At 39.9% G+C, this 20896-nt stretch overlaps 2 protein-coding genes across 5 annotated transcripts in view; both read left to right on the top strand.

The window, feature by feature from the left end:
- Positions 1-4339: 4339 nt before the first annotated feature.
- Positions 4340-18471, top strand: LOC311357101 (F-actin-capping protein subunit alpha-2). The gene is made up of 10 exons (XM_084476982.1): positions 4340-4413; positions 12946-13009; positions 13563-13614; positions 14012-14075; positions 14598-14804; positions 15234-15313; positions 15999-16077; positions 16247-16318; positions 16676-16738; positions 17129-18471. The coding sequence occupies exons 1-10, from the start codon at positions 4375-4377 to the stop codon at positions 17267-17269; spliced, it is 861 nt and encodes a 286-aa protein (XP_084333108.1). The 5' UTR covers positions 4340-4374; the 3' UTR covers positions 17270-18471.
- A 311-nt stretch (positions 18472-18782) lies between these two features.
- st7 (suppression of tumorigenicity 7) overlaps positions 18783-20896 on the top strand; it is a 30601-nt gene continuing 28487 nt past the window's right edge. For 2 of the 4 annotated variants that reach the window (XM_084477408.1, XM_084477407.1), the window contains exon 1: positions 18783-19064. The gene's annotated coding sequence lies outside the window, so the exon portion shown is untranslated. The remainder of the gene's footprint in view (positions 19065-20896) is intronic. The other 2 variants (XM_084477410.1, XM_084477409.1) reach the window with 2 other exon arrangements.

Raw genomic sequence — 20896 nt, 5'->3', positions numbered from 1 at the left:
TATGTATGTGTGTGTGTGTGTGTGTGTGTGTGTGTGTGTGTGTGTGTGTGTTTGTGTGTGTGTGTGTGTGTGTGTGTGTGTGTGTGTGTGTGTGTGTGTGTGTGTGTGTGTGTGTGTGTGTGTGTGTGTGTGTGTGTGTGTGTGTGTGTCTGTCTGTCTGTCTGTCTCTAATGTGAGTGTGTATGTGTGTGTGTTTGTCAGCATGTGCGTGTGCGCTTATTTTTGTGTGTGCATGTGTGTGCGCGTGTCGGTTTGCATATGAGCATGCATGAGTGTTTGCATGCGTGTGCTTGTGTATGTGTGGGTGTGTGTGTGCGCTTGCATGGGTGTGCACTGCAAATAACGCCCTTGACATACAAATTACCGTTTTCAACCAGGGGCCTAAAAGCTATACATATCCCAAAAAAGTTTGAGAACAAAAGTGATTGATTGTGGTTCAAAAGGGAGACAATTGCAGCCCTATGCACAATGGACTCCTTCAACTACACTCTAAATAAGTGTTTCAAAGTCCATATTACTCTTTTTTTAAATGTAAATTTTAATTACTCTCAGCCACCGGTTAGTCACTGGTGGCTGAGAGTAATTAAAATTAAAGTGTGAGTAATTAAAGTGTGACTCACACTAGTTGTAAGTTACAATTCTAAGTTATTCTAAGTTATTCTAAGTTATGTAAGTTACAAGTTGTAAGTTACACGTTGTAAGTTACGTAAGTTACATAAGTTACATAAGTTACGTAAGTTTTACAAGTTGTTGTAAAATTACGTAACTTACGTAGTTACGTAATTTACGGAACTTGTAACTTAGTTACAAGTTGTAAGTTACAATTGTAACTTACGTAATTACGTAACTTATGTAGTTACGTAATTTACGTAATTTACGTAACTTATGTAGTTACGTAATTTACGTAATTTACGTAACTTGTAACTTAGTTACAAGTTGTAAGTTTCGTAAGTTACACGTTGCAAGTTACATAAGTTATAAGTTGTAAGTTACGCAAGTTGTAATGGTGCCTTCTATTTGTCCACCCGTCGGATTTCCGAGTTACGAACCGGAAGTTGCAAATAGAACACCCCCGAGGTCGGAAAAACGACTCGTCAACTCGTCTGAACTCAGAGGACCCCAAGTTCAGTAACAAAGATGGCTACTCCGAGCATCACATGTAGTAAACATTGTGGTTTTCTACTATTTTAAGCACTTGTGTTTTTGTTGTAACCAAATGAAGAAATCGTACACATAGCACTGTATACTGTTACCTATAGGCATGTCGTTACAGTCTTATTATGTGTTAAATACCGCCTATTTTGTAGCTTGTGCCGCTGAAATTGGCTAGAGACGCTCCATGTTGCTATGACAACAATGCCGATTCTTGAGCAGAAAGCAGAGCTCCGACTCGTCTTGTTGTGTGCCAAATAGAACGAAAAACCCGGGGTCACTCGTTTTACGAGACGGATGTGACGTCACACCCGAGCTGCAAGTCGCGATTTTTTGACGAGACAAAAAGAAGGCACCATAAGTTACGTAAGTTACAAGTTGTAAGTTACGTAAGTTACAAGTTGTAAGTTACGTAAGTTACATGAGTTACATAAGTTACAAGTTGTAAGTTACGTAAGTTATGTAAGTTACAAGTTGTAGGCCTAAGTTATGTAAGTTACATAAGTTATAAGTTGTAAGTTACATAAGTTGTAAGTTACAAGTTGTAGGCTAAGTTACACGTTGTAAGTTACGTAAGTTACATAAATTACGTACGTTTTACAAGTTGTAAGTTACAAGTTGTAAGTTACAAGTTGTAAGTTACATAAGTTGTAAGTTACAAGTTGTAAGTTACATGTAAGTTACATAAGTTACGTAAGTTACATAAGTTACGTAAGTTTTACAAGTTGTAAGTTACAATTGTAAGTTACATAAGTTACAAGTTGTAAGTTACGTAAGCTACACGTTGTAAGTTACGTAAGTTACATAAGTTACACGTTGTAAGTTATGTAAGTTACAAGTTGTTAGTTATGTAAGTTAAATAAGTTACAAGTTGTAAGTTACAAGTTGTAAGAAACGTAAGTTACGTAAGTTACATAAGTTGTAATTTACAACTTGTAACTTATGTAACTTACGTAACTTACAAGTTGTAAGTTACGTAAGTTACGTAAGTTACATAAGTTGTAATTTACAACTTTTAATTTACAACTTGTAACTTATGTAACTTACGTAACTTACAACTTGTAACTTACGTAACTTACAACTTGGTTGTAACTTATGCTAGGAGCGTTGCGCTGCAGCACCGTTGTGGTTATGTTTTGAAAGCAGCAGATCAACAAACAAAGTCGGTATAGGCTACCATTACATTATACAAGTTGTTTTATGACTACATAAATGGCCCTGATGCCCATGATCCTCTGTTTGTGCTTACAATGATCATCACATTAATTCATAATGTGTCAGCTCCCTGCATTTCAACACAGTAGCCATTGAGCAGCACCAAAGCAGCCGGCCACCGTGGATACTGTCAGGAGGTGAGATGATAAAGGCTGAACCGCCAGGAGGAGACCTTGATGTTCTGCCAAAAAGACGTTTCTCACACGGACACTCGGCCAGGAGGTACCGTGGAAAAGGGACACACACCAGTGCTTGGCAAGCATGGCGTAGCTATGAAATGATACTAACATGATGATGGTCAAATGATACCCTCTGTTCCCTACTTTTTTTTTTATTCAACACTTTGTCATATTTATGAGTACTGAATGCACTCAGCATTGTGTCTGTAAGATGGCTTGATAAAAAGAAACAGTACGCTGTGAGGGTTTGGAGGTGACTAACCGGTGGCTGAGGGTGACTCACACTCTGTTCAGTGCAACCAAAATAGAGAAGAACTCCCGCTCCATTACTTTAGGAGACGATGATGATGAGTCGCTCACAATGGTGCCAGGTCGGCTCATTTAACTTCTTTTGGGACTCTAATAACGAGCATCTCAAATGCCACAGTCTCTTGTCTGAAAGCACAAAGGTGTGAAAATGTTGTTTCCGAATAAGTAAATGAGAAAAATTTAGACTCTAAGAGTTTAAAAGATTGTTGAAATTGAATTAGGTGTTGTGTGGATAGTTCCTTATTTTTTATATCTATCTATATATTATATCTGAAACAGGCGTGCAAAAACAAAATCCAATAAACAAGACATGCAGTTGCAATCATATCAAAATCAATCTGCAGCAAGGATGGAATCCAGTTCAGTCTTAATCTTTTCATAGCCAGGTTTAAATTACAGTTTGGGAAAGAGCGGGGCATTGAACAGACTAGAAACATGAAGCCGGTGCTAGCCGAAGGGTGAGTGTTACAGGTGGGCTGCTAGTTGACTCCTGGCTCAGGTTAAAGATTATGTCTACTGGATACATATTAGTGTATGCACCTATGGTATGCATGGGGGGCCCACAAGCAAGCACACGAGTATGCATGAGCATGATACTGAGCACAAGCAAAACATAGGCTTTTGTCCCCCTGTAATAATATTTCAAGTGCCCACCTCCCCCCACAAAACCTGCCCCCATCTCTGTCTCTCCGCTCTGTTACAAGTTCTCTGTCTCTCTGCTCTATTTCATGTTCTCTGTGGTTATGTTATCCCAGAGTGAAAGAAAATGAGTCACACACACTGAAATGGAGAACATTGTTCTTTTACGCCTGAAGTCTCTCTTCTGTTTCACGTCCACACTCTCTACAATGCAGCCTCTTAGCGCCATCTAGTGCTACATATACAAACTGTAAGTGTACACATGCTGAGGGCCACAGAGAAAAACACCCAGTGTTTCCTTAAACTGTCTGTATACATTGCGGTATGCACTAGCTTATAGGCAGAGCTGGTCAGAAGTACATATTTAGACTAGACTATTACTTAAATTCCATTGTCTGAATTACCTTTTATATATATATATATATATATATATATAATTGATTGAACTCTTTAGGGCAAATCTCGAGTTGAGCAAGGCCAACGCAAGGTATATGGTTCACTCGAAATGTAAATGTTGTTGTATTTAGCAGTTTATATCTCTATAACTACCTACGCTATGATTACTGGTTATGCTAAACGAATAAGTAAATAATTATCAGTAGCATATCTACGAAAAAACTAGGCCTAAATGTTATTATGCATTGAGAACTAAAACGCTAAATAAAAACAATGCAGCATTCATACAAGAAGAATTAAAGAAGATAAGAAACGAAAATATTAGATCTATAGAAGTAAAAAAAAAAAAAAAAAAAAAAACATGTGCAGAAGTTAAACTTTAGAAGAAGCTTTCGGTTCAGAAACGACAACAGAGGCCTCTAGAAATCCACCCATGAAATGACGTCACGGTGGGCTCTGACAAGCGCTGGTGCCGGAAGAAAAGATGGCGGATCGTGAGGAGCAGCTGTCCGATGAGGAAAAGGTAATATTCGGAATTTATTATTTACAATGGTTTGTGGTACTTGCGACCGTTTGAATTGTGAGTTGCCCATGCCTCGATCTTTCCATGCATGGGTCTACCGTGATTCCCGTGCAAATAAAAGCGAAAATCAGGCCGTGGTGCTGTTCGTCTATTATTTTTAGCTTAACTTCCGCTCTATTGCGAACCCCGAACGGAGGCTCCTTGTACGGTGTTTACTCAAAATAGGTACCGTGGACATCCGAAATGAACATTTGCTGGGCCATTCAATCGGTCACCGTCTTTCGAATGGCAAGGCGGTTCTCACGGTGTCTTATGTTGCTGTCGTGAAGTTCTCAGATCGTTTAGTTAGCCTAGCCCCAGCCCGATAAATGCCAGATAGCTCACTTGCTAATACGCCCTTTTATTAAACGATAATCCAACGATTTAATCGTTGTTTTAACATGTCCAAATTCGCCCGCACCATAATGTCAACCGTAATGTAATGTACAGTATGTGTATCTATCTTGCGTGACATTAGGAAAACATTCTGTAAACTGTCAAAGTACTTCACTAGCCCCCAAGTAGCCTGTAACGTCACTGTCTCACAGTAATACGACATGGATGTGCGCTTTTAATCCCATAACAGTAATAATGTGAACTATCTTCATTGTCTCGGTAGTAAACATGTCGCATAGTTGCACTCAACGAACGTATGGTTTTGTTCCCCCGGCGTCAGGACATTATTCGGATTGTATCACCATAGTGGCCAATGGGTGTGGTTCCCTCATCCTCATCGTTGCTATGCCCTGGCTATTAGCTACTAGTTTGATTTAAACTTATGAGGTGCGAAAATGTTGACGAACCATAGTGTGGTGTTATGTTCCACTTTACATCGCCTACCCCATGATTGTTTTGCTTTTGCACTTTCAAAACAGAATAAAATGGGTTGCCAGGTTGGTGTATTTATTTGTTGAACAGAAAACTTTGACCAAACTACGTAATTTTATTTATTATGTAAACACCACTTTGGTCAACTATTTATAGGCATATGTTTGCTATCGAATGACAACTAGAACAGAACGAGACGCATTGACTTCTCAGAAAAACAGCAGGAAGTTTGTCTTCAGCACTTGTGGTTTTTGAAGTCACCACCACTCTTTTTCATAGCCAAATAAGGATGCATACAGCTATAGTGGCACCCAACCGCAGTGCCAATTCAACTGTATGCATTATTGTTCAGATCTGAAATTCTGAAACTGAAATTGTCCCGTAACTAGAGCTGTAAGAATAGTGATTTAACAGCCAAACTGCACTGACCAAATTGCTCTGTGAGCAAACTTGTGTTAACAGCCAAAGTAAAGAAACTTTAAATAAGTACATTTTAAGCATACCTATATTTTCTCTTTGTACACTTTTAAATGTGTAAGTCCATGGAACATTATGTCACAAATGCAACCCAGTCAAAAGAATGTATAACTATTTAATTGAAACATATTTGACCAAATTGTCTGCAGTCATGAGCCCTAGACATTTTATGCTTCCACAGAGGTATCTTTAGCTTCTACCTAGAGGTAGGTAGAGGTAAAGCCTAACTATAACCATTACACACAACCCTCAGCACAGCAGTCTACCAGAAAACCATGGTACATTTTTTTATTTTTATTGATAATCTTAGTGTTAGATGTCTTTTAAATGCATTTGTTTAACATGGGAAGGTCTTATTTGACCGAATTGTTTTTGCCACCTGAAAGGGTATTGTTGGCCTCTCCTAATGATGTACAGTTTCCCTCCAGAGACAATAAGTTACTAACTAACACTGTTATTATAGATTGTTTCTCATGCTATTGATATAGATAGCGGTAGCTACTTGTTGTCCAGTAAATTTGGATATTGGCGGAACACAAAAATTAACCCGTTCCCATGCTTGCTGTTGAATTATTATGATTATTGGGTCTATACGTTAATAGCTAATGTAAGTTCGAACCACACCAGGTCAGTAAGTAATGATTTGGTACTACACACCATCGCATCGTTTATAGAATGCTTCTAGCTTTGGTCACACTTATGTAAGAGAATCATCACATTGTGTCTGTGTGCATGTGTCTCTCTGTATAAGCCCAGTGTTGATTTGAGAAGATCTTCAGTGTGCTGCTGGTGGCTGCATGCAGGAAATGCTAATGAAAGGCAGCAGACATACCATACATTGCCGGCTGCTTAGAACTAAGCAACACTGACAGGGAGGGTCATGGGGAATTTGAGATGTATGGTCATATGCTTTGCACACTACACTACCCTTTATACTTTATACTCCGAATACAATACATGGATATGGCAGTGCTCATCAGTTCCCAGTGCTTTTAGCAGGAGAACACTGTGACGCTCGTACTTTGAGGAATCCTGTTAAGGAAAACTGTTAAGCACCTGATACTGCTGATGTCAACAACTATGACAGTTAATATCTACTCTCATCATTCCCAGTGGGTACAAAAGGGGGTTCTACAGGACTAGATTACCCCAAGTGGGACCCAACCGCAATTCTCTCTTTTGTATCTGTGTTTCCGCATTTGAGCTGTCAGGGAGTGTTGTGTGTATCGAAGGCCAATAAGCATTAATCATGTATCATGGTGTACTGCGGACATGGTCACAACGATACTGCTTAAGGTGCATTCACACCAAAAGCAAAGTGAATATTCTACTTGCGCAAACTTTTTTCTCACGAGCGCGATTCAGCATCAAGCAAAATTTGCACCAAAATTCTGATACTTCAACTCGAGCGAATGAGGAAAATTTGTGTCGTCCGTGCAATTGGAATCACGCAGGATTCGCGTGGTGCGCCTGGTGACATTCAGGCCATTGAATGCACCTTTAGACAGTCATTTGTGTACACATTTGTTCCATGTGTCTAGCATGTCCAGCTACCTTGTGTCTTGTGTAAATATATAACAAGTACAATTGTTGACAGTACTCTGTAAAAGCAGATAACTAAACTGTGCAATTCGATCTTGGCTATGTTTGATGAACAGAAGCCCTCCATGGGACTAGTGTTCTCTTGCTGCCACAGGATTCAATTAAATCTCTTTGACCACTCTTCTGGGTCCCAGTCCAGGTTCCCCAGGAGCACTGGATCATGCTAAGTATCGATTAGTGCAGCTAGGTAAGCAGGGGAGTTTGTAGGAGCCAGGCCGCCAATTGTCTATAGCTAGATACAGGTAACTGCAGAGATTGTTCTGACAAGTCTCAACAGGCAGGAGAACAGTGCATTCCCCCCAGACCACTCCCCTGACGGGCATAGATGCATTATAGTTCCCTTGGAGCACAGATTCTGTTCACAGAGGTATGCATCTTGGTGGGAAGGTTGACGGAAATGTTTGTTATAATGATGACCACCATTAGACAATTACACTCTATCGATACAATCGATTGCTGTTAGTAAATTGGTAGTCCTCCTGTGTATAAAAAAAATCCTCCAAAGGTGCCTTACATTTGACTTTATGGTCGTAGACCAGCTTTGCCTGATTATGGCTACAGCACTAATACATTTGTTTAGTTCCTTTTGTTTGTTTTGAAAAAAACCTCTAGGTGCTTTTATCTCCTTCCCCAAGCTTATGATGGTTGTTATGGTGGTTGTTTAAGCTAGCATGCAAACCATTCGACTAGCCCTATGATGTGGCATTTCGTGCCATCATGATTCAACACTGTACCATCAGCAGTGTTGTGCATGAACTAGTTCAAAAGAACTAGTTCATTGAACAAGTTGATTTTTCTGAACTGAACATAACATTTTTAACTAAAGAACTTGAACTTGAACTAGTTCAGATTTTGTGACATTCTGAATTGATGCTTAGGTTCAGATTACATGTTTATTAAATATAGTTACTGCCTTAGTTGTGATGAATGAAACAGGTGTACAAATAATATCCACAACAATTTGAGTTTGTAGTGATGGGCAGCAGGTAATGGAGAGGATTACTTTTAAAAGATAAGTACTCACTCCAACAGTTTTTCTTCAGTTTCTAAAAAAACTTAATGAACTGAACATGAACTAGTTCAAAACTGAATTGGTGAACTATGAACGTGAATTTATTCATTTTCTTTTGTATGAACTGAACTTTGAACTAGTTCATGTGAAGTGTGAACTTGCACACTGACCATCAGTGTGTCTTTTCAGACTTTATGACTAATAGGTGTGGTATTCTGAAACAACCTGGAAGGCATTCTCATTTATTGATTTTACAATCGCAGTGCAAACATTGCGTTGAGCTATTTTATTCTCTGGGTCAATGATCAGTTGTCGTCATCTAGGTAACATCTATCCAGGTATTCTCTTATTACATGTTTTGTTTCATCTAACCCATGCAGGGTACTTTCTACATATTGAAAGAGGATGCAGTTTATGATAGGGGAACACCTTTTCAAGGCATTTTTTTGCACCCTGGCCTGAACTGTTCCACGCCCAGCATCCTTCCAGGAAAAACAAGTCTCGCTACTAAAGTTACTGCGAGGTCAACCTTTAATAGAGCCATCTCCCTCCCAGGCAGGTGCTCTAATTGTAGGCGCTTTGCTCAGACTATTAGACTGCACAGATCACATTACCTGGGCTATTATATGTAACACACATGTTGAGCCGATCGACACAGTAATCATAATAATCATAAATTAATAAAGAACTTGCATCTCGTCTTCCCATTCAACAACCCCTTCTCCCAGATCTGCTCCACAGTAGCAGTGAGCTATCTGAGGGAGGGAACACCTTTTTAAGTACTGCTTGGAACAGGATCATTCATGTTCCTGTGTGAGTCCCTGTTTTCGACTAAGCACTGCTCATTAGCAGGAATCAATCTACAGCTCTGCTCTGAGAGTTGGTACACACACACGGCTAATAAGGACCTATGGGACACATACATACTCAACACAAACAAATGAAAAATACACAACTCGAATCAACACAAACTCTTGATAGTCCTTTGATGTATTCTTATTTCATAGTGTTTGAGTCGTTCATCTTTATATTATATATGAATATGATATCATTACTTGTAATCATGATCATTAGTCTTTAGAAGAGTGATTCACTAAGAGTGAATGCTACATTTTTGTGCCCATATTTGGTGTTGAGTCACTGGGGGAGGGAGGGAGGGGCGATCGTCTCGCTGTCAGTTTGACATGTGACCTGGAAACGGGAAGTCTATCTGCACTGAAGCAGAGTTGAAGAAGAAAAGAGATGTCTGCAAGAAGTGTAGATGCCGAGTTTCAATTTGGCATAATCAAACTCTAACTAATTGTATTTTCCTGAATTCAGGCAATAAGCTTGTTTCCCCTACCTGCACTAACTGCTGGATTTCTAGAACCACTGCAATCAGCCATGCATAAAATAATGCAAAAGAAAAAAACATTTAGAATTTGAAATGATCAGTGCTGTAGTTCAACCAAAGAAGATCTTTGTTGAGTGAAATTCCACATACTCTTCAATAGGCCCGAATATCCAGATAGGGACTCAAATCTCAATTCAGTATTCAGATATTAATTTTATCTTGATGAAAATTTTAAATACAAAAGATATTCATCTTCTATTCATATTTTGACTTCTGCATATTTACGGACTGTGGGCAGAAGTCTTGGTTACATTTCTTATGAATATCCCAGTCATAAAATGTAAGGGCACTCGATGTTTGAGAACGCTTCACGTCTATGCTTTAGTTGAGGTAATGGCAGCAATCATCAGAATGGCAAAATATTGGCTGGCCTAATTACCATGCTTTAGTTTTGGATATTCAAAAAATTTCAACATGTGGAAACTAGTCCAAAATACACAAAAAGCTTTACCTACTGTTACGACCCGGGTCGTGGGGAAGAGGGAAGCAACATGAACCAGAATGTTTTTGGTGAAATTGCAAGTTATTTATTTGCAAAACAAGAATAACAGGGAAAAGGGCAGGTAGATGCTGCTTAAATCAAAGAAAGGAATATAACTTAAAGAGATCTCTTCAAAATGAGAGATAGCCACCGGCTGCTTCAAAATCAATGTAAACAAAATACCGACCAGTCATAGATAATCAAAATACTAAGTAAGCAGCACCCTCTAAAACCTAATAATAACAACATGTTGGTTATTAAGTCAACATGAATAAAACGGGTAGTATTGTTTTTTCTTTTATAGTGATCCGTCCCAAACAATGGCGCCTGTGTGATTTATCACCCGATAAATAGCCCTGGTCCTGCCGTGATATGTATTCAAAACTTTGCACAATGTTCTAACCACCTATTTGCTTTGTGATAATAGGAAGTAGGCCTACTCTCATACTTTGGAAACCGTGTGTGCTAGGTCAGAACCTTACACTGCATTTAAACTCTACCGCAACCAAGTCGAACTCGGACTGATGAGTGGATCAAAAAGCCACTGACGTGATATGTTTTTTTTGTTATTTTTCATTATGAAAATCAAAAAAAAAAAAAATCAAATCTTCAATCAAAATTAACACGTACTATTTATTCAGAGATTAATAAAGCTACAAATGTTCCACTTTGACAACGTTAATGCGCTAAGAAATGCACGTGATAAATGTTGGATAACTGACCACCGGGCATTATGTCATGTAACACGTAAGTTTCACTTTGGACTTGCGATGGCAGCTGACACGAAACAGCGAAATGAGGCGTGGAGGTTTTTTGAAAAGAACGCGAAAGGAGACCAAGTGAAATGTACACTGTGTGGTGTACATTTGGCTTTTAAAAACGATGATGGGGGGGGGGGCGTTTGTAGGAGTGCATCTGCCAAGCAATCGACATAATATTAGCTAGAATCCTTCACATGGTCAAGAGTCTGCCTAATCATGAGGTGACACAGCATGCGAATGCTTGAGGAGGAACCACGCAACCGTCTGAGGTGAATCCATGAACTATGACGCACAATAATTGAGGTGGTGGTCCATTGGTCGAATGAGGAGTTGTCGTCACGGCACAGAGCCCCCCCGCCCTTCCCGCCATGTTGGAAGGTACACCCCTCCGAGTGCAGCTGAGCTTTGCGTTATTGTTGTCACGGTAGCTGCTAGCAGAGGAGGTTGTTGCAATTCTCTACTGTGCCTAGAAATAACTGCTGAAATAACTGCTGCGTTAAAAACTGCTTCAATGCCTCACACGATCGTTGAGGAAACCATAAGAACAGTGGGCTACAGTTTGTCAGGTTCCCTAAATGGACAACGCACTGAAGGCTGCCCAACACTACAAGATTTTTTAATCTTATGCGATTTTTGAGTCGGATGTACACCACACACTTAAAGAGAATCTCAGCCCATTTGTTGCTCTCCGATCGTAAATACAAATACATGAGATTCGAACACAAGACTGAACATCACACATCGGACAATCTTGTCCGCTAATGTCCCGCTGCAGGGCCGTGGAGGTAGAACTAGAGCAACTCGCGTCAACAGTGAAAATGGATCAGCGTCTTTTGACAGCAGTGGTTGCAGCTATACTTATGCTTACATAATATCAGAGAATATCCGTGTCAGTTCGGCCGCGGCGCAATTAATGAATAAAGATCATAAACATCATAAACTGAATGGCTGTACAAGTGTTCTGAGACACGGCTGCGAACCGCCAACTTAAAAAAAAAAAGTAGTGACGGTTCCGTGACGGTTCCGTGCCGTGCCGCTGCCGTATCCAGTGGAATAGCCTACATTGACTATAATGGAAACTTTCTAATGTCTTCTTGTGTTCTCTGCATTTTCACTAGGACCCTTTTCCTTCGCCTTATTCTTCTCCATTTATTTCTTTATTTCTATCTCGTAATGTCTCCTGCGTCTCTATGTTGCGTATTTCCTTATCTGTCTCTATGCCGCTCTGACAACGTTGCCCCTGGCAACCGATAGCCGTGGATGCCATCATGGCGGACGGGCTCAAACCCCTCCCCTCCCCAAAAATCACGTGACTCCTCATTCTCAATAGCGTGACTGCGGTCCACTTAAAAAAAAAAAAAAAGATTAACCGTGTACACGAATAAAAAGGGGTCGTGTAACCGTTTACAATTTTTTGTAACCGTTCACACCCCTAGTTAACAGGTAGTAAAAGATTGGCAGTATGAACTGACTTTTTATTTTCCTTTTTTTTCTTAACCCAATAATTGGATATTCGTTTAGAAACCTAACGTATATCCAGAGCTTGATAAAATGTATACTTCAACTCTTGGTGGATGGGGAAAACACAACAACAATCTGCCGGTTATCTTTAGAATAACTAAATCGGCCACAGTGCACTGAGGGAACTCTAATCTACCTGGTGGCGTCAAAATCATGTGGAAGTTGTGATACAGGGCTTGGTCGGCTTCCCTGTGCCTTGATGGCTTCATGTGAATTTTATTGAGGAAGCAAATTTGAGCTGTGAAAGATGACTTGTGACACAGGAAGTCTTGGTCAAAAGAGCCATGGAAACCCTTATTTTCCAACAAGCGGAAAGTGGGAACTTTCCTGTTTGGATTATGAGCAGTGTGTTTGTGTTCTGTGGATGTAGTAATTAATTGTTTAACGCAAATCTTTTTTGTTGTGTTGTGTTTCACAGGTACGCATATCAGCCAACTTTGTCATCCACGCTCCACCAGGAGAATTCAATGAAGTTTTCAATGGTAAGTTAGTGTGTGTGTTTGTGTCTCGCTTTCTTAGCTATGGAACCAATGCCATCGGCTTCTGTTTAGAAAATACATAGGTGTGTTTCACCTTTTCAGTTTTTTAACAGTAACTCCAGCTTTTAAATAATGTCCCTTTGGAGCCACTCGAGGTCCACACTCAGCCTGTTACTTACTTTTTTTATCCCTGCGTTTTTTATCCCTTATCTGTACATTAACAGGGCTGCGTTTTCTAGTTGGCTGAAATATTCAACCCTCTGATGTAGGGCTGCTCGATTTTGTAAAAAAATGAGAATCACAATTTTTTTGGTCAAGATTGAAATCACGATTCTTCAAACGATTCTTTTTGAGTTTGAAAATAAAATGCATTTAACTTGTCTTGAACTTCAGAATCCAAAAAAAAAAAAAATATATATTTTTTTTTTTTCAAAAGAATCGTTCCAACTCAATTTTATTAATTTGGAGATCGTTTGACCCAAGAATCGAAATCGTGATCAAAATTCGATTAATTGCACAGCCCTACTCTGATGCCATGTTTTGCTCCTCCCTGCAGATGTGCGATTGCTTCTCAACAACGACAATCTTCTCCGGGAAGGTGCCGCGCAGTAAGTCTTCTTCCGGTTCATACTCTCTGTTCACATCATTACTCACCACAAATCGTACCGTAGAGAAAAGTCCTCTTTGTTTCCCCAGAACATGTCATTTTAGGTTTGAAAGTTAAATTCTCCCAAATATTTATAAAAGTAAATAAATAAAATTGTGTGTATTCATGATAGAACCCAGACAAACTTCCTTGGCTAAGCACAGATATAAAATATTAATTATTTACTGGATTAATCATTATAGTCGCGATTCTATGTACAATCTGGGGTTCAGATTTGTGATTAGGGTTTAACAGTGTAATATTCCTGTATTTGGTTTTACATATGTTCAACATTCATAAATGTTTAAATTAACCTGCAGCAAAATGAATGTGCTACTCTTCTGTGTCTCTGTTTGCAGTGCATTTGCTCAGTACAATGTGGACCAGTTTACCCCAGTGAAAATTGATGGCTATGAGGAACAGGTGGGTTGGCACTGCAGCGCTGAGCTGAGCATATAGTTTACATTGATATTGTTAAAAAAAAAACAGGAAGTAACAGCTGTTGTGCCAACAGTTCTAATCAGGGCAAAGAAACTAGTAGTGAAAAGTAGTGTTTTTAATTCAACCATTAATTTAGTACAACATGCCTGGCTTCCCTCTTGTGGCCAATTTGTTTAAGAAAATACCTAATCGTCCCTGCATATCTTCCTTGATCTTTTCCTTGGTTGTGTCCGTCTTCTCCGGGATAGTAAAAAAATCAAAGAATAGACTCTGACAGTTGACTAATATATTGTCAACAAACCCGTCATGGGCCACAGAGCAGGGACCTGGGGTGTTTGGATGTTGAAACACGCTGTCATTGTTGCGGGATGTTGCGCAAAGATGTCATCATGCTTGACCAATTCCCCTGCCTTGCTGCCTGGCACGTTGCTGTGAGACACCCGCGACAGAGGTTAAGAACTCCTTAATCCATCTTTCTAACACGGCCTGGGTCTCTGCCTGCAGGTCTTAATCACAGAGCACGGGGATCTGGGCAACGGCCGCGTTCTCGACCCCAAGAACAAGATCTCCTTCAAGTTCGACCACCTCAGAAAAGAGGCCAGTGACCCTCGCTCCCACGACAGCGACAGCTCCATCGAGCCCTGGAGGAGTGCCTTGGACTCGGCCGTCAGGGCCTACGTCAAGGAGCACTACCCCAACGGAGTCTGCACCGTACGCCCGCCCCCTTGCACATCATCTCTGGCCCCCCCGGGGCGTCCACTCTGTCTCCCTCTGGCTCCCATCTTTTGCCTTCGCTTCTCCTTTTTCTCACACACTCTCTTGAAAAAATTAATAGAATCCAATCCACACAGTTCTGTACAAGCTTTCTCTCTCCCTTTCTCTCGCGCTCTCTCTTTCCCCCCCCTCAGTGTGGGGTTGTATCTGCCTTATTAATGACCTCTTTTACCTCCTTATTTTCTTGCTTTACCACTTTCTATCTTTGTATGTGTCTGTATCTTTTAAGGTTATGCATGGACTCAAGAATGAGCAGCTTCATCATTTTCATACATTCTGAAGTCAGGAATTTATGTATTATTACATATAATCATTTGATAAATATATATATTTTTTGGGGGGGGGGTTCCTTTCTTTTCCCAATAGATTTATGGCAAAACCATTGATGGACATAAAACTATTATCGTGTGCGTCGAGTGCCATCAATTTCAACCCAAAAACTTTTGGTAAGATTGAAATGTTATTTTTTTAAATTCTGTATTCATTTTCAGCAAGATTCACTCCCCACTTCATGGAATGGGTAACATGAGATTTATACATTGGCTTTGGCAAGTTATTTGTTCAGACACCTTTTACTGTTACTGTTAGCAGTATCTGTATTGGCTTATTCCGTTTTAAACAATATCATTAGATATCCTCGCTGAGTTAAAGAGGATTTAAAGGAAGGGTTACCCATTGCCAAAATAGGCACTTAACAATGAATGCCTCACACTGTCTGCCCCTATTAGCCTTGTTGAGCTGTCCAGGATCTGGTTAATCTAATTGGATAAGGACTGTGCCAATCCTCTTTGTGGGTGTGTTTTACCAAGCTTATGGCTTGTTGTGGTAATGATCTCATAATTCGATTATATGGCTTCCACTCTGTCCTCCTACACCCCTGCTCTCTCGAAGGAGCACAACTGTATTCAGAATCTGTATGCAATCCAATCAAAGTTGTGGCAACTTGCATGGTGACCTTATGACCCTTATGACTCTGATCTACCCTTATGACTATGACTATGATGACTATGAACAACCAGACACATCATCATGAAATCAAAACATCTTAATTTATTTTTTAATCTTCAATGCTGCATCGGTTCCTTGTAGGAAGGGAACCTAGTAACCTATTCTTATATTTTCTCTTCTCAGGAACGGACGCTGGAGGTCAGAGTGGAAATTCACCATCTCTCCCTCTACCACCCAGGTGGCAGGCATAATGAAAATCCAGGTGTGTGTCTGTCCACCTGTATGCGTGACAATACATTTGCTTAGGGACCGTTGTTTATCTTAAACCCATTAGGCTTTCATTGTCTCAGCTATCGCCATCTGTGTTTTTGTATATTTTGTTTTCGATTTCAGTTTTTTTTTTCGTAAGTAACCATGCCTTCCCCCTGCAGGTCCATTATTATGAAGATGGCAACGTCCAGCTGGTCAGCCACAAAGAGGTCCAGGAGTCTATGTCTGTTTCTGTGAGTACATCTCACTGCATCGTGGTTGTATGCTACATGTTGACCCAGGGTGCTTGTATACAGATGAGAGACGTGTTGTAGCATGTCCACCAATCCAATGTGGAAGTGCTACACAGACCTGAGTCAGACCTGGTCTATGTTTTGATATTCTATCTATAGCTTTGAACTCAAGATAGCTTATAAAATATGTGCTTGACTTTGATGAAAAAAGAAAACCGCCCCTGGCCAGGGACGGGGGTGTTAATAAAGCTTTAATCTATTTAAATTAAACACACAAACACACACTGGAATTGCAGAATAACGGTATTCAAACACATTTTGAACAATGTGCATCACTCTGTCTCTCCCTTTGTTCAGAACGAGGCTTCCACCGCAAAGGACTTCATAAAGATCATGGAGGCTGCCGAGAATGAATACCAGGTGTTTACCCTCTCCTCATCTGACCCTAGCAATTCATTTCTTGGAAAGACAAGTTCTTCGGAACGCCTCCTTATTTAAAATTGTGTCTCGATGTGTATATTTCTTAACGAGTAAACAAATTAACAGAATAACCATTGGCATTCAACGGTTCCAAAAGGCTTTTTAAATGGCTACAGACAAGGTTTTTATTGCGATAATTATCCAAATGTGGGAATACCCCCGGGCCTCAAAACACATCTACCGTGACTAGTCCTTGTCTGTTGAAACCTGGGCTACCTGGACAAGGTAGTCCGGGACAAGACCTGTTCTTTTCCATTTCTCTTTTTCACTCTCGCTTGCATCAACATAATTTACATGTTATTTTTCACTCTGTTCCCCAACCTCACCCAGACTGCGATCAATGAGAATTACCAGACTATGTCGGACACTACCTTCAAAGCCTTACGCCGCCAGCTACCCGTCACTCGCACCAAGATCGACTGGAACAAGATCCTCAGCTACAAGATAGGCAAGGAGATGCAGAATGCCTAAAAAGCCCAGGAAAGCAAGACAAATTCAGCCCTTAATCCACCCAAGAAAAAGACGTCAACATTGCATGACTGGATAGTTGTATTGTCCATGTATGAAAAATTGATAAAACAGGCAAAAATTTAGGTTTGGTCTTTCACAAAGATGTCACATTACACTTCAAATGTTCACCGTTGCTTACAAGTTTTTGGGTTTATTTTTTTCTTTATGGAGATGCTATTGGAACCTCTGTATATGAAATCTAAAATCATGATCATATTGATAACAAGCGTTTTTGGAGGGTAGTATGTGAGAAAATAATATAAGACATAGGAGAGGGAACAGGAACTCGTATGCAACTCCACCCTTATAATCACCTGTGCAATATTAACCTTTTCTAAAGGCTTCCCCTTCTGTTTGACCTGGTGGGGAAAAAACTAAACAAAATTGCGTTGGCAGGAAGAATTATATATATAAATGTCTATTTTTTTTCTTTGTTCATATAACACATTGACTGAAAAAAAACCCTCTCTGTTTACATTAGGTTACTCCCCCTTTGATTTTATTTCACTTTTTTTAAACAAAGGGTTTTGAGTTGATGAGTTGGAAAGCACTATTGACAGGCCAACCACGGCTTCCCATTTGGTACAACAGGGATGTGGCCACATGGGGGCCAACGAATTAGTTAGTCAGTTACCCTGAATGCCCCCCCCCCCCACTAAATCTGGAATATAAATAAAATAGTAAACTCGCGTAGTATACCTGTAATAAACATTGTCCACATTGCTCTGCAAGGCTGTGTGTTGTGGTCTGGTGCCCCCCTCTGTTCCCTGTGCCACTCTTACGCCAACCCTACTAAAATAGTCTGGACACGCCACTGGATAGTGCTCAGTGTTTCCCATATCCGACATTTGAAGCTAAACTGCCTGTCAACGTAAAATTCAGCCAACTTAATTCTTGATCAGCACATGGCGTTCTGACACCTTAACAAGCTTGATTAACCAATACTTAATAGCGAATTAACGTGCTTGATGTCCAATTTACAATTGAATGACAATTCACTCCCCTGCACATTTTTATTAAAATGAATCCTTAATGTATAATAAACCAAGGCACATTGTAATATATACCTGTATGAGACCTATCTGTTGGTTTGGTGATTTATTTCCATGAGATTAATTGTAATTCAATCACAATTATGTTGCATTAAACGACAAATTTTCTAATTATTGACTCATGTTTTATAGTTTTACATTGACAGATTTTCACTTAAATAAATAATATAGATAGGCCTACAATGATACATATACAATGTATTATATGTAGGTACGTTAACTAAAGAGCATATATTTCACGTTGCAAATATGTCCAAAGGGCACTGATACTTACAAACACACACAGAATATGCACTATTGTAGTCAAATGAAACAGTCAAATCCCTAGGTGCACTGGTTAATGGTTAAAGGTGAAATGGGAAAGTGCTCTGCATCGGGTGGTCTTACATGCTGATGGTCAGACAGTGTTTTAGTAGTAGTTGCGTTCATTAAGAGAAAGGGGATTCCTCGTTGACCACAGGGGGAGACTTGTCGCGATTAAAAACACAAGACGTCCAGAGAACATCATGCTACCTATTCTCATCCAGGAACGTGGTTGGCTAACCGGCTAACGCTAGCCTCTCTACCACAAGCATTGCCCGCTCAGTTTGAAGACACGTCTACAGTCTGGTCCGCTAGACATATGTTAGACTGCTGCTCGTTATGCAGAGGAAGAATGCTAGCTACCGCTCAGGACTTAACTGACCTCCTTGAAACACATTAAGGTAGGTCCCTACAACGGAACACTCTGTCGCTTTTATGAACGCTGCCATTCAACGTCCTAGCACTTTGCCAAGTGTTGATATTTTGACAACCGTACATGGTGAACGCTAGCTGTTAGCTTGCATGCCGAGATGGCTAACGGTTAGCCAGGTTTAAATGGAAGTCTTCATGCCTGGATGCATGGACGTCTTTTGTTTTGTGCATATGTTGATCAAATGCGCGCTTATTGGAGGTCATTCATTGGGTTCGATAGTGTAATAATATCGTGTTATTAACTATATATATTTAATAGGTCATCGTTAACTTTTGAAGAAAAATAAGCTGTAATTGCCTCGATCATATATGGCACTAACGTTAACAATATACCTTTTATGATATTGTTTAATGTCGTGCATTATATGCATTATTCTCTACAACAGAATAACTCGAAATTACTGCCTTCCTTAACCCAACAAGACTGGTCTATGTAGGAATGTTTATGTCTGTGGAGTGGACATGTTTAGTTTCTGTTGGACAATCAGTGAAAGGATCTTATAGCGGGTATTCTGTGTTCAGTTGCTCTCAGCAGCGAGTGACGAGTCCTCCTGTGACTTTGCCGGGCAGCAGATTGAAGAATGTGCTCTTTTCAGAGAGCCAGCTGGTTGGAATGGGAGAGTGCCAGGGAGCTCTTACCAAAAAGACTGGCTGAAGTGGATATTTAATCGTGTGTGTGTGTGTGTGTGTGTGTGTGTGTGTGTGTGTGTGTGTGTGTGTGTGTGTGTGTGTGTGTGTGTGTGTGTGTGTGTGTGTGTGTGTGTGTGTGTGTTGATGGGATTCACGTTGGAAAGGCTAAATGTCAGCTCCAGGACAAACAGTCCAACAGACTTAACAGTGCTGTGGTTTCATTCTGGAAATTGACCCATCCCTCATCAAACCTCCCGGCTTTAGGAACAAATGTGGGGTTCGACAATGTGTTGTAATAGTGCAGTTGAATGTGCTAGAATACAAGAAGTGGAAAACAAGGGTAACTGACCGTAGCAATTTGAGTTCTGAAAAGTTACTCAAGTATTCTTTAGTTCCATGGAATCAAAATTGTAAGGCTATTTAGCTACACTACAGTGAAGATTCCCATACAACAGTGACCGTTTTTGTTGTCATACCATGGGAATACAAGGTTGTTGATCCAGGTCAGGTTCAGTGTGACTACTTATGAGAGTTTCACTGAGTCATGACAGGATGTAACTTTGTGAAACTGATTTCAACTTTTCACTTCAACTTTCACTGGTACATTTATGACTTTCCATTCCTCCTGTTAATATCACTTGAAGCTTCCAGCCTTAAAAAGGGCCTAGTTTTCCCATTATTTATATTCAAGCATTTTTTTAAGTTCTTGGTTTCCTTCAGAACAGATGAAGCCTGTGGTGCAAATATATTAACGCTGTATCCATTGATGTAAATATTACACTATAGTCCATTTTTTTTCACCATGTCTGTTGAATACATTAAATGGATTTTATGAAATTGCCTTTTAAATGTTGAGCTAATCTGTTGTGATGAACATCAGTGGAATTCTGACTTAAAGCCTTTTAATGATTAGTGTCTGGATCCAGACATCACTGCAGGGCATATTTCACAGAATTTAATTTCTGAGAAAATAAGTGTATTATTCTAAAAAGGATTTATTGAAAAACATCCAATTATATTTTGAGTGACTTCAAAGTGAGTGTTCAAACGTTTAGTAAAGTTTGTTGTGCTGGGATCAGACTAATGCCTGATCAAAGCAAAGTCGCCTTTTATTAAAAAATATATCCTTATCAAAATCAAAATAGCTCTTGCCTTACTCCTTAACCCCAAT

This window comes from Micromesistius poutassou, assembly GCF_964030765.1.
Source record: "Micromesistius poutassou genome assembly, chromosome: 13".
Lineage (NCBI taxonomy): Eukaryota > Metazoa > Chordata > Actinopteri > Gadiformes > Gadidae > Micromesistius > Micromesistius poutassou.
Note: the sequence above shows the minus strand (reverse complement) of the source record. Positions and strands in the feature narration are given on the sequence as shown.